The sequence below is a fragment of the Pristis pectinata genome, chromosome 13, assembly GCF_009764475.1.
Source record: "Pristis pectinata isolate sPriPec2 chromosome 13, sPriPec2.1.pri, whole genome shotgun sequence".
NCBI classification, from domain to species: domain Eukaryota; kingdom Metazoa; phylum Chordata; class Chondrichthyes; order Rhinopristiformes; family Pristidae; genus Pristis; species Pristis pectinata.
In genome coordinates this window covers 49,202,652-49,216,666 of record NC_067417.1, presented here as the reverse complement: position 1 = coordinate 49,216,666, position 14,015 = coordinate 49,202,652, and the positions used below count along the sequence as shown (strand labels likewise).

Sequence of the window (14,015 nt, the reverse complement as noted above, 5' to 3'; positions counted from 1 at the left end):
GAAGACTAAGGGGAGATATTTTCTATTCATTCAAGGGCTGTGCACTTCACAGGCTGAGCCAGCATTTCGTTGCCCGTCCCTAGTTGCCCGTGAGAAGGTGGCGGTGAGCTGCCTTCTGGAACCGCTGCAGTCCGTGAGGTGTGGGTACACCCACAGTGCTGTTAGGGAGGGAGTTCCAGGACTTTGACCCAGCGACGGTGAAGGGACGGCGGTGTATTTCCGAGTCGGGACGGTGTGCGGCTCGGAGGGCAACTCCCAGGGGGGTGGTGTTCACCGTGCTTTTGTGCCCTTGTCCTTCTTGCTGGGAGAGGTGGTGGGTTTGGAAGGTGCTGCCTGAGGAGTCTCGGTGAGTTGCTGCAGTGCATCCTGTAGATGGGACAGACTGCTGCTGCTGTGTGTCGGTGCTGGAGTGAGTGAGTGGGTGTGGATGGGGAGCCTGGCAAGTGGGCTGCTGTGTCCTGGATGGTGTCGAGTTTCTCAAGTGTTGTTGAAGCTGCCCTCACCCAGGCAAGTGGAGAGCGTTCCCTCACACTCCTGACTTGAGCCTGTAGATGGTGGACGGAAGTATACAAAGTGTTAAGAGATCTGGAGAAAATGGACAGGGGCAAATTGTTGATAGAGGCATCGAAGGCCAAAAGATCACAGGCATAATGAGTGACATGAGGGATTTCTTTTTAAACACAGCATGTAGTTGGAACCTGCATTCCATTGCCTGCAGATGTGGTGGAGACAGGTTCCATGTGGCCTTCAGGAGGGAGTCAATAAATGTGGTTGAGAATAATGTGGTTGAGAAAAATATAGGAAGGTAGAACTGGAGAGTTGCTCTGATAAAACCAGCACATACACAATGGGCAAAATAGATTCAGTGAGTTATACAGCACGGAAACAGGCCCTTCAGCCCAACGTCCATGTCGGCCAAGGTGCCTACCTGAGCTAGTCCCATCTGCCCATGTTTGGCCAATATCCCTTTCAACCTTCCTATCCATGTACCTGTCCAAATGCCTTTTAAACACTGTAATTGTACCTGCCTCTACCACTTCCTCTGGCACCTCGTTCCAGATACCCACCACTCTGTGTGAACAACTTGCCCCTCAGACTCTCTTTAAATCTTGCCCCTCTCACCTTAAACCTCTGCCTTCTAGTTTTAGACTCCCCTACCCTGGGGAAAAGATTGTGACCGTCCACCCTATCTATGCCCCTCCGAATTTTATAAACCAATATAAGGTCACCCCTCAGCCTCCTTCACTCCAGGGGAAATAGTCCCAGCCTGTCCGGTCTCTCCTTACAATTCAAGCCCTCCAGTCCTGGCAACATCCTTGTGAATCCTTTCTGCACCCTCTCGAGCTTAATCTCATCCTTCCTATAGCGTGGCGACCAGAACAACACACAGTGCTCCAAGTGCGGTCTCACCAACATCTTGTACAGTTGTAACGTGATGTTCCACGTCTTGTACTCAGTGTCCTGACCGATGAAGGCCACCGTGCCAAACAGCTTCTTCACCACCCTGTCTACCTGTGTCACCACTTTCAGGTAACTGTGTACCTGCACCCCAAGGTCTATCCGTTCTACAACACTCCACAGGGCCCTGCTGTTCACTGTGTAAGTCCTGCCCTTGTTTAACTTCCCAAAATACATCATTTCACATTTGTCTCAGTTAAATTCCATCCACCAACTCCTTTACCCACTTTCCCAATTGATCAACATCCTGTTGTAACCTTACACAATCTTCTTCACTGTCCACTCCACCACCAATTTTGGTGTCATCTGCATACTTCCTGACCATGCCATTGCATTCTCATCCAAATCGTTAATATAGATGACAAACAACAGTGGACTCAGCACTGATCCCCGCGACACACCACTGGTCACAGGCCTCCAGTCTGGAAAAAAAAACCTCCACTCCCACCCTCTGCCTCCTACCCAAGCCAATTTTGTATCCAATTGGCTAGCTCACCCTGCATTGCATGCGATCTAACCTCCCAGACCAGCCTACTATGCGGGACCCTGTCAAAGGCCTTGCTGAAGTCCAGGTAGACAACATCTACCACCCTACCTTCATCAATCCTCTTGGTCACCTCTTCAAAAATCAAATTCATGGGTCATAATTTCCTACACACAATAACCATGCTGACAATCCCTGATCAGTCCTTGCCTTTCTAAATGCAAATAAAAACTGTCCCTCAGAATCCCTTCCGGTAATTTTCCCACCACTGAAGTCAGCTCACCGGCATGTGGTTCCCTGGCTTGTCCTTGCAGCCCTACTTAAATAAAGGCACAACATTCGCCACCCTCCAGTCTTCCAACACCTCACCTGTGGCTAACGAAGATACACAAATCTCTGACAGGGACGCAGCATTTTTGTCCCTTGATGCTCACAACATCCTAGGATACACTTGGTCAGGACGCAGGGATTTATCCACCTTAATGTGCCTCAAGACCACCAATACCTCCTCTTCTGTAATGTCGATATGTTTCAGGACATCACTCTTCACTGAACTCATTAACTTTTATGACCTTCTCCACAGTAAATGCAGACGAGAAGTATTCATTTACGACCTCGCCCATCTCCCGTGGCTCCACACGTGGACGGCCACACTGCATCGGTTCTACAAATCCACTCAGGTGTCTCTGGCAACCTCCGACAACAACCAGCAACACCCGGAGGTCACCTTTGGTGGGTTGACCAACCTTGGTCCGAACTCTGCCCCCAATAGGTTACGGTGCCCGACCTGAGTGAAATGCCAACCGAGCAGCATCCCCTGAAACCAAGCTCCCCGATGGCACGGTCCCAACTCCATTCCCATTTGTGCCGGGGTAGAGGGAGCAGGAAGAGGATGTGATCGGCAGCTCACGTGGAGGTCACGGGACGGCAGCAGTGGATCCCACAAACCCTGGTGCCAGTGACGGTTGTTTCTAAGCTTGGTTCTGCGTGACTCACCACTGCTCCTCACCCCAGAATCAGGGCTCCCCTTTATGTAGTAACCTGCCAAGGGGGCTCAGTGACCAAAGTTGGTCAAAACTCTGCAATGCTGAACATTAGAGGGCTCAGTAATAGACCAGCCTCCGCCCCAGTTTGACGATTCTGAAGTCCCAATAGACAACTTCGAGGTACATAAACTCTCTATGACCTGCTGTAGTATGAAAGGCCAGGGGTCAGATGACAGTGACAACACTACTGACCCCCATGGTCGGATGATAACCTTGCCTATCAGGTCAGAAGCTACACCACTGTCAATCAAGGGTCCGGCTCCGCCCCACCCATTAGAGAGCACACCTGAGGATTGGCTCGTAACCCACCTTTGTTCTTGACTCTGAATCATTGGCTTGTTTCACCTGAGCGGCTCCACCCCGCTACAGCCCTGTAAAAGATGGTGCAAGTGGGCTCTCGTCCTCTTTTCCGATTGCTGCTGGGGTTGAGACCACAGGTGAGAGGGTGCACTCCCACAGGGGTCTAGGAGCGTCCTGAGTAGATTCCCAGTAGCGTAGAGCCGTTGTTTGTCCCGATTCAGGGGGTTCAGACAACGTATTTGTTCGTTCCCTGATCATTTGTACTAGTTTGGTGTGTGTGTGTGTGTGTGTGTGTGTGTGTGTGTGTGTGTGTGTGTGTGTGTGTGTGTGTGTGTGTGTGTGTGTGTGTGAGAGAGAGAGCGAGCGTGTGTGCACTTCACCCGTTGCTATTCCCCCCACATTTCGCGATCACCCCAGTGCGAGTGTGTGAGGGTGCATTTGTTCCTTCACAATCTGTTCCCGCGTCGGTCTTTGTGAATAAAATCCTCCTTTTAAAGTACAAAGACTGCGTGTCCAGATACCTTTATCTTTAAGATACCAAAAGAACCTTCCTCATAACACCTGCTAAGTACTCTCGCAGCAGCTGTCACAGAGCCATAGAGAGGTATAGCACACACACAGGCCCTTCAGCCCACCGAGTCTGTGCCGACCACCAACCACCCATTTACACGGATCCTACATTAACCCCATTTTATTCTCCCTGCATTCTGATCACTTCTCTCCAGATCCTACCCCTCACCTACACACCAGGAGCAATTTACAGCGGCCAGTTAACCCACCAACCTTTATACCTTTGGGACGTGGGAGGAAACGGGAGCACCCGGAGGGAACCCACACGGTCACAGGGAGAGGGTGCAAACTCCACACTATCCTCGGGTGTTCCGCTCCCATCTCCATGGCGATGAGGCCGCCATCCCGATCAGGATCCTTTGTAGTATTTTACCCTTCGCTGGACGGAAGACCTTGACCCCATCTGGTCACCCAATGCAAGACTGCAACCTCTTGTGCAAATGAATGGTCGGCTGGATCTAACTCTGGGTCAGACAGACCGAGAATATACGATGGGGAATAAGGCAAGGGTAGAATTAAACAAATGGTCAGTGTCCGTCTCCACAGAAAAAGATAAAAAACTTGCCAGAACCAATGGTGCAGTGAGATTGAGGAACTAAAGGAAGTTAGTGAAAGAACAAAGTAGCATTAAAAAGGCGTATGGTGTGTTGTCCTTCATTAGCTGGGGGACTGAGTTCAAGAGCCGCGAGGTAACGTTGCAGCTCTATAGAACTCTGGTTAGACCACACTTGGAGTATTGTGTCCAGTTCTGATTACCACACTATAGGAAGGATGTGGAAGCTTTAGAGAGGGTGCAGAGGAGATTTACCAGGATGCTGCCTGGATTGGAGAGCATGTCTTATGAGGAGAGGGTGACTGAGTTAGGGTTTTTTCTCTTTGGAGAGATGGAGGATGAGAGGAGACTTGATAGAGGTGTATAAGATTATGAGAGGCATAAACAGAGTAGACAGCCAGTATCTTTTCCCCAGGGTGGCAATGGCCAATACCAGAGGTCACCCGTTTAAGGTGCATGGAGGAAAGTTTGGGGGATATCAGAGGTAGGTTTTTTTTTACACAGAGAGTGGTGGGTGCCTGGAATGCACTGCTGGGGGTGGTGGTAGGGGCCAATACGATAGGGTCATTTAAGAGACTCTTAAATAGGCACACGGATGAAAGGTAAATAGAGGGTTATGGGAGGTGAAGTAGAGAGGAGGATAGAAAGAATGTGGACAAGGTCTGTATGGGTCAGCACAACATCGTGGGCCGAAGGGCCTGTACTGTGCTGTAATGTTCTATGTTCATTGAAACTGAGAGTTGATCTGATGATCTACATCTCAGAGCTTAGGAAGAGGTGGACGTAGAGATAGTGGATGCTCTGGTTGTCATTTTTCAGAACCCTACAGGTTCCGGAGTTGTTCCTGTGCACTGGAGGGCAGCAAATGTGACCCCATCATTTTATAAAGGAGGCAGGGAGAAAACAGGGAGCAACCAACCCGTCAGCCCAACACCAATCTGAGAGAAAACCCTGAAATGAAAATAGAGGATGTAATAACCCTATTGAGCAGAGTCGGCTTGGATTTGTGGAAGGAAGATCATGTTGACTGATTGGCTAGAGTTTTCTTTTGAGGACGTGACCAGTAGAATAGAAAAGGGAAAACAGACAGATGTGGTGGATTTGGACTTTCAGAAGGCTTTTGATGCAGTCCCAGACAGGAGGTTGGTCAGCAAGGTCAGGGCATGAGGAGTTGTGATAAGATACTGACACGGACTGAGAACTGGTTATCAGACAGAAACCGATGAGTGGGATGAACACGTCCGGTTCCAGGCTGTGACTGTACCACAGGGATCAGTGCTTGGGCCCCAGCTGTTCACAATGGCTTGGCGGATGGAACCAAACGTCCAAGTTTGCTGACGATACCAAACCAGGCGGGAATGCGAGTGGGGAAGAGGACACAAAGTGGCTTCAAGGTGTCCGCGGCAGACAGAACGTAATGTGGGAAAATGAGAGGTGCCCAAAATGGAAAAGCAGAGTGTTTGTTAAATGGTGACAGATCGGGAAATGGTGATGTTCAGGGGGACTTGGATGTCCTTTTACACGTTGAAGGCCAACATGCAGGTGCGGTTGGCTTTTAAACACTACGTTGGCCTTTGTTATGAGAGGATTTAAGTCCAGGAGCAAAGATGTAGAGGGTCTTGCTGATTCCTTCCCTCAAAAGGTAGACAGGTGCCAGGGAGGTAGTGCAGCAAAGGTTTTCTGGGTGGGGTTCAGGGACGGTGGGTTTGCTGTGTGGGACTTTGGAAAAATGAGAGCAGATCTCACTGAAACAGATGAAATTCTAATAGACCGGATACAGGGGCAGATGTTTCTCCAAAGGAGGGATCTTGAACTGGGGCCACAGTCACCAAGGGGTAGGTCACTTTGAGGTGAGAAGAGACTTCTTCTCTCAGAGGGTGTTGGATTGTGGTACTTGGATGGACTGAGATTTCTCTGCATCTTCACTCACACTGGAAGGTACATCCTCTCCCATCTTTTCTACAGTCATCTGCTGAAACTTCACCTCCCCATTCCGCTCTCCTGACAGATCTGTGGATCTGCCTCTTCACTGTGACTCACTTGTTGGCACTCTGGCCTTCATGGTTCCAGGCTTGGACGTGGGGACTCAGTGTCCTTTCAGACTCAGACAGGAGAGCTGGCAGTTTAATTTATCTCCAACATCTTCCGGTTATAAAATTAAAGCCCAATTTTGCTTCATTGTGTCAGTGTCTCATGCAGTGAGGCTCTGGGTCATTGAAGGCCACCGGTTACAGAAACCCACTTTGCATCTTAACCACAGAAAAATACCTTAGGTTCAGCCCCGATCCCAAACCACTGTCCGTCCAACCCCCCCTCCCCTCACCTCTGCCTCCCATCCATAGAACACTACAGCACAGTACAGGCCCTTCGGCCCACGATGTTGTGCCAACATTTTATCCTGCTCTAAGATCTATCTACCCCTTCCCTCCCACATAGCCCCCTATTTTTCTATCATTCACGTGTCCCTTATGAAAATGTCCCTAATGTATCTGCCCCCACAACCTCTGCTGGCAGTGAGTTCCACACACCCACTGCTCTGTGTAAAAAAAAAACTTACCCCTGACATCCCCTTTATACTTTCTTCCAATCACCTTAAAATTATGTTCCCTCATGTTAGCCATTGTCGCCCTGGGAAAAAGTCTCTGACTGTCCACTCGATCTATGCCTCCTATCATCTTGTACACCTCTATCAAGTCACCTCTCATCCTCCTCCTCTCCAAAGAGAAAAGCCCGAGCTCGCTCAACCTATCCTCATAAGACATGGTCTCCAATCCAGGCAGCGTCCTGGTAAATCTCCTCTGCACCCTCTCTAAAGCTTCCACATCCTTCCTATAATGAGGCGACCAGAACTGAGCACAATCCTCCCCCACACATTCCCCTGAAGGATTTCGTCTTCCATCCCCACTGCAACTGCGTTTGTAATTGGCACAATATAACAGGGGGCTTGCAAACGGCTTTTAGGGAATTTGTTAGCTGAATAAAAGGAGAATGTGTGCCTTTTGCCAGGCGTTGTGTTCACTGCGAGTCAGGTTCAGTTCTGCGACGCTCCACCCTGACCATCGGATAGTGAAGACTGACACATCGTCCCCTCTGCTCAAACATCTACACCGGGTGAAGCCGGAACGGAGCCACTGTTTGAACCAGCCATCCCAGGCCGGAGAACGCAGAGCAGCTCCCTCACTTGACCTTCTCCTTGTCCAAACGGGCATTCACAAGCTTTGCCATCGAAGTTCTCCCGTCACACAATCCCCACTCTCTTTTCCGTAACCACTCTCACAGGAGCCCTCAAAATGCGAGGTACCGTTTTCAAGCTGCCCTCTCGGAGGTGTGGACACCAGACGAGGTGAATTAGTTAGGGGCTGTGGTCATTAGACAAGCACTTGCCCAGCAAGCTGCGTTCTGCACAGTCACTACTACAAGTCTTCTGACTGAAGCAGAGACCAACAACATTAAAGAATAGATCAAGCAGGTCAGGAAGAATAGATCAAGCAGGTCAAGATGAAAAGCAAGCAAAGAGAATGGGAATGGGGCAGTTTGTTGAAGTAAGAAACAGTTCTTGTGAACACAAGGCTTCAGCTGGGAGACATCTCATAGCCAATGGGAAGGGAGTGAATCATTGCCCAGCCCTAGACTTAGTGTCAATTTAGCAATCACTTTCCTAATCTATAAGTGTTGATTATTTAGAAACTCACCCTCAGGGGAGCCGCTTTACACAGGTTTTACACAGTAGGAGCAGTGGGGTGATAATCCCACCTCCTGCCCACACCAAATTCAGCACAGAGTCCGTCTCGGGCAAAAGGCTGCAACCTTCGAGCTGATTCTCCAGAGGCGACACTCTCACCTCAGAGGCAAAACCTCGTGGCATTTAAGTCCCATGGCCGGGCGCTGAGCACCCGACACATGCAGACACTCCCATGCAGGTATGAGAGAGAGCTGCACCATTGGATCTGTGGCCTTTTGGATGAACCTGGTGGATTAAAGAATCTCATTGCATCATTTAAAAAAACATGGTGGGAGTTCCCCTTGCTCTCCTGACTGACATTTCTCTCGCTAGAAGAGCAAGTTTTCCCCTTAAACCATGGTGAAACCCTGTGGTGCACAAAATTGGTTGCTGCGTTTCCTGCAATACAACAATAACAACAGCTCAAAAGTATTTCATCAGTTGGAAGGCACTTTGCGGCACTTTGAAATTTTACTTGCACTGTATCAATAAACTCTGCCACTCTGGCACCTCGATATAAAAAGAGATGCACTGCGCGTATTAGTATTCAGCAAGCAACTGGTCGTTGGACATTCTTCATACGGTGATCATAAAGGTGGTCTGTAAATATAATGTACCCACAAGCAAACTTCTAAGAGTCATCTATACCATTCTCATTCTCCAGCACCTGGCCTGTAGTGCTCTGTGCCTTGTCATCCGCATACACGGAGACACAAGAGACTGCAGGTGCTGAAATTTGGAGCAACACTCAGAAGGCGACTGGACCTCAGCGGGTCGGGCAGCGTCTGTGGAGGGAAATGGACAGTCGACGTTTCGGGTCGAGACCCTTCGTCTGGACTGAAAGATAGAGGGGAGATGGCCGGTGTAAAGAGGTGAGGGGAAGGGAAGGGGCAAGAGGTGGCAGGCGATGGGTGGATCCAGGTGAGGAGGGGTGCTCGGCAGAAGGAGGAGGGGAGGGTGGGAACAATGCCAGAAGCCAGGAGGTGATGGGTGGAGGTGACAAAGAGCTGCAGACAATGGTATCTGATAGGAGAGGAAGGTGGAGCCTGGAACCAAATAAGGGAGGTGGGGAGGGCGGATGGGAACAGTGGAGGGGGGGGAGGGGGAGGGGAGCCAGTGGGAGGGATGTGTGGGTGATGGGCAGATAGAGTGGGTGGAGGAGGGTGAAGAAACAGGGTGATGGGGGCTGTGTTGGGTGTAGGAGGAACTGGGTAGGTCAGGAGGAGAGAGAAAAGGGACGGAGGGGGAGCTGGTGACCTGAGACTGGAGAACGTACCCAGGCAGAATGCAAGGTGCTGTTGCTCCTAGTTTGCATTTAAGCCTCGCCCTGGCAGAGGAGGAGGCCAAAGGCAGGAACGTTGACGTGGCAATGGGGAGGGCAATTAAAATGGCTGGCAGCCATGGCGGACGGAGAGCAGGTGCTCAGCACTGCTAGTGCCCACGAGGTGTTATTTTGAAATCCTGAGCCAGCTTATGTCTAAGCACAAGGGTGCTCTCCCCAGAGACCACTGTTCCCAGCAGCAGGAATGCCCAGGGATGGTGTGTGGGGAAACACTGCCTGGTCCACCAAGCCTAGGCCACAAGCTCATGGTGTCAGAAGCCTTGTGACTAGATGTCAATGAATGGTAATGGGGAGGGAGAGAGGAGGTCTTCCCACCAGCCGCTCCCTCTCCCCCACCCTCTTCCCATAGCCCTGCAAACATCCCTTTTAGATACCTCCCCAGCTCCCTCTCAGACACTACAGCTGAATCTTCCCCCAGCCGTGATTCCAGATCCCAATCTCCTTCTGTGCAAGAAATGCTCACATCATCATTGGCTCTTTCAGCAATCACTTCCATTGTGTCGAGACCCCTTTGCCAATGGGGATAGTTTCCATCTACTCTGTCTACACCCACCATAAATCCCTCTGTCCAATCTCCTCTGTTCCAAGAAGAACAGTCCCAGCTTCTGCAATCCATCCACCGAACTACAGCTCTTGATCCCAGGAATCATTCTGGAAAACCTCTTCCACACCCTGTCCAAAACCCTCACTCCTTTCCTCCGGCGTAGTGCCCAGAACTGGACGCAATACTATAGATGTTGTGGACACAGTGGTTATAAAAGTTCACCGTGACTTCCTTGCTCTTGTAGTCTCTTTCTCTACTTATAGAACCCAGGGCCCTGGTGACTTTATCAACAAGTTGCCTGGGGCACTTTCCACAAACTAACCACATTTACCCTCAGATCTTTGTAACCTTGCTGGAACTGTTCTCTTTAAGTTTGCAATACCTCCCCTCACTCTCTTTTCCAACAGAAAGCATTAAACACTGTCTGTCTGTTCCACCCACGTGCCCTTTAAAATGGGCCCAAGTTAACACCACTCCATTCAGTTCACATTTTATTGCAAACTCCAGAAGTGGTTAGATAACGTCCACGTGGTCATTATTTCAAAAAAAAACCCGAGAAAGGGGAACCATTTAATTACCGGATCCCAGGGAGGACATAGTGCTAGCAGCCAATGGGATGTTGGCATTTGGAAGGCAGTGTCTTCTCAGCACCCATCCCACTGGGTACAGGGTCCATCTGAAGCTCTGACCATCTGGAACCTCGCCCACCCTTCCTGACTGATCCCCAGATTAAATGCCAGCAGGACGTTCAACACTCTTCTCATGCACATTCCAGAAGGAATTAATTGGGAAGTGATAAGAAACAATAAATTTCCTTTAATCCCCCCCACTACCTTTCACCCATCTCCATATTTTAGCCCATCTGGCTCCCTCCCCCATTACAGGAAGGGTGTGGAGGCTTTGGAGAGGGTGCAGAAGAGGTTCCCCAGGGTGCTGCCTGGGTTAGCGGGTATGAGAGGTTGGTCAAACTTGGGTTGTTTTCTCAGGAGCAGAGGAAGCTGAGGGGAGACCTGAGAGAGGTTTATAAGATTATGAGAGGCATAGATCGAGTGGACAGTCAGAATCTTTCTTCCAGGGTAGAAATACTAGAGGCCATAGCTCTAATGCGAGAGGGGGAAAGTTTAAAGGAGGTGCGCTGAGCAGCTTTTATTTTTACCCAGAGAGTGGTGAGTGCCTGGAATGTGCTGCCGGGCCGGTGGTGGAGGCAGATACGATAGTGGGGTTCAAGAGGCTTTTAGGCAGAGCTATGAATACGCAGGGAATGGAGGGATATGAACCATGTGCAGGCAAAGGGGATTTAGTTCAACTTGACGTGGTGTTCAGCACAGACATGGCGGGACGAAGGGCCTGTTCCTGTGCTGTACTGGTCTGTGTTCTAATGCAATGCCCTGTCACCAGCCTCCTTGACCTGCTTCTCCAGGAGAACCAGGAGCCTTGGGCTGGGTGCCTCGCCTCCTCTCAGACCCCGTGCGATCCAGGCATCAACCCCCTGACTCACCAATAGTGCAGATGGACGCCGGGACTCGCCTCCAGATACCCCGACCACTGCCTGAAGTTGATTCGGATGCTCAGACCGGGCAAGGAGGACACTTCATCCTGGGCGGGCTGCGCCAGAGCACCGCTCACACACAGTAACAGCAAACACCAGGGTACCATGTCGAACAGTGAGGGCAGGGAACAGCAGCGACCGTCCCGGAGAATGAACAAAAGGAACTAGGAAGTGGGTCGTCTGAACAGAAACATCACATGATCGCCAACAACTGGTAGGTTTTATCGGAAGTCGCCTCTTGAAACCGTGCCAGAGGTCCTGTGTGTGTGTGTGTGTGTGTGTGTGTGTGAGAGAGAGAGAGTGAGTGAGTGAGAGAGTGAGTGAGAGAGTGAGTGAGTGAGTGAGAGAGTGAGTGAGAGAGAGAAGTGGGGAGGAGAGGGGAGGAGATCCAGGGGTTAGTGGCAGGATCTGGGATACAGCCAGAGCGCCCCAGGACTGAGAGACCCAAACGGGAAGCGTGCGGAGTCCAACTGCAAGTGTATTTGTCGAGATAGGAAGCAGCTAATGTCCAAACCGCGCAGGGTCTCCCTCATCTTTCACGTGGAAACTTAGGCAGTTTGCAGAAATTTGCATAATACCAGGAAATTCACCAGGACGTTGTGTGGGACCAAATCTTTCAGCTGCGAGGTGAAACTGGATAGGATTGTTTTTCCCGAGATACGATTGTTTTAGATAGGATTGTCTTTCTTGGAGAGGAGGAGACTGCGTGGGAACTGGAGGTGTACATAATTATAAGGGGTAGACAGTGAGGAACTTTTCCCCATAATGTAGGTGTCAAAAACTAAAGGGCATCGGTTTATGGTAAGGGGTAAGAGGGGATCTGAGGAAGATTTTTTTTCCACTGAAGGTGTTTCGAATCCAGAACGCGCCGTGTGAGGGGATGCTTGGAAGCAGAGACTCTCCCAAGGTTCAACAAGCATCTAGAAAGCAAGATGCTGGAGGAACTCAGCGGGTCGGGCAGCATCTGTGGAGGGAAATGGACGGTCGATGTTTCGGGTCGAGACCCTTCGGCTGGACTCCACAGATGCTGCCCGACCCGCTGAGTTCCTGCAGCATCTTGTGTCTTGCTCTGGTCTCTCTTGTGTCTCCTTCAAGAAGTATCTAGACGAGCACTTGAACCACCAAGGCATGGGAGGCTGTGGACCAAGTGCTGGTAAATGGAATTAGTGTAGATGGGTACCGAAGGGTCAGTAAGCACAGGGTGGGCTGAAGGGCCTCTGCTCTATGGCTCAAGCTACTTTTGCCTAGAAATAGATTTAACTTGCTTGTGGGTCCACACAAAATACTTGTGAACTTGACGGCAAATCAGTGTGAATCAGAATCTGTGTGATCTCCTTGCAGTTCAGAAGAATGAGGGGGGACCTCATAGAAACATTTTGAATGTTAAAAGGCCTGGACAGAGTAGATGTGGCAAAGTTGTTTCCCGTGGTAGGGGAGTCTAGTACAAGAGGGCACGACTTCAGGATTGAAGGGCGCCCATTCAGAACAGAGATGCGGAGAAATTCCTTTAGCCAGAGAGTGCTGAATCTGTGGAATTTGTCGCCACGGGCGGCTGTGGAGGCAAAGTCATTGGGTGTATTTAAGGCAGAGATTGATAGGTACCTGAGTAGCCAGGGCATCAAAGTTTGTGGTGAGAAGGCAGGGGAGTGGGGCTAAATGGGAGAATGGATCAGCTCACGATAGAATGGCGGAGCAGACTCGATGGGCCGAATGGCCACCCTCTGCTCCTTTGTCTTATGGTCTTATGATCTCCTGCCAAAAAGAGGCTTTTAAAGCATGAATCCAGTTCACCCCTGCTGATGTCACTTTCCCCCAAGGAGATGGGAGAAGTGTGTGAGCCCACAGCACGCTCCCCGTGGCTGGCACAGGGGAGCGAGAGGATGAACAGGACAGGTGCTGAGAGGTGGGGGGGTGAGATACGCGAACGGGAGAGAGAACATGTGCACCACCAGCAACACCTGGAAGCTACAACACGACCCATGACGTTACCTCCTGGAGATGTGCTGTAGCACTGTGGTGAGAACAATCGGCCCAGCCTTGTCTCCTGTGGTAGGATCGTGGCTCATGCGGTGTTGTGGAGCAGAGGTAGGGTGGAGATGGATCTCGCTGGCTAGCTCAAGTCAAGTGGAGTTTATTGCCATGTGCACAAGTACAGTGAGGTACAGGTACAGTGAAAAACTTACGTGCAGATCAGATCACAGGCACGTCGGTACAGACAACACACAACATAAATTATCCATCAAATTATGCCAGATGGTGAATAAGAAAACTAATTTGGGGGTGTTCCACGGTTATGCCTGAGTAACTTTGTGCACCCTGTACTAACCCAATGTAACTGCACTGTGTAATGAATTGACCTGTACCATCAGCATGCAAGACAAGTTTTTCACTGTACCTTGGTACAAGTGACAATAATAAACCAATACCAATAATGGAATCAAAGACAAG

The 14,015-nt window shown here is 50.3% G+C and overlaps 1 protein-coding gene across 1 annotated transcript in view; it reads right to left on the bottom strand.

Moving 5' to 3' along the window:
- Nucleotides 1–11,770, bottom strand: part of LOC127577199 (lysosomal protective protein-like) — a 38,153-nt gene extending 26,383 nt beyond the window's left edge. The window contains 1 exon segment of the mRNA XM_052028168.1: nucleotides 11,517–11,770. Coding sequence (XP_051884128.1) covers nucleotides 11,517–11,674 — 158 coding nt within the window. The 5' untranslated portion in view covers nucleotides 11,675–11,770.
- Nucleotides 11,771–14,015: the final 2,245 nt, after the last annotated feature.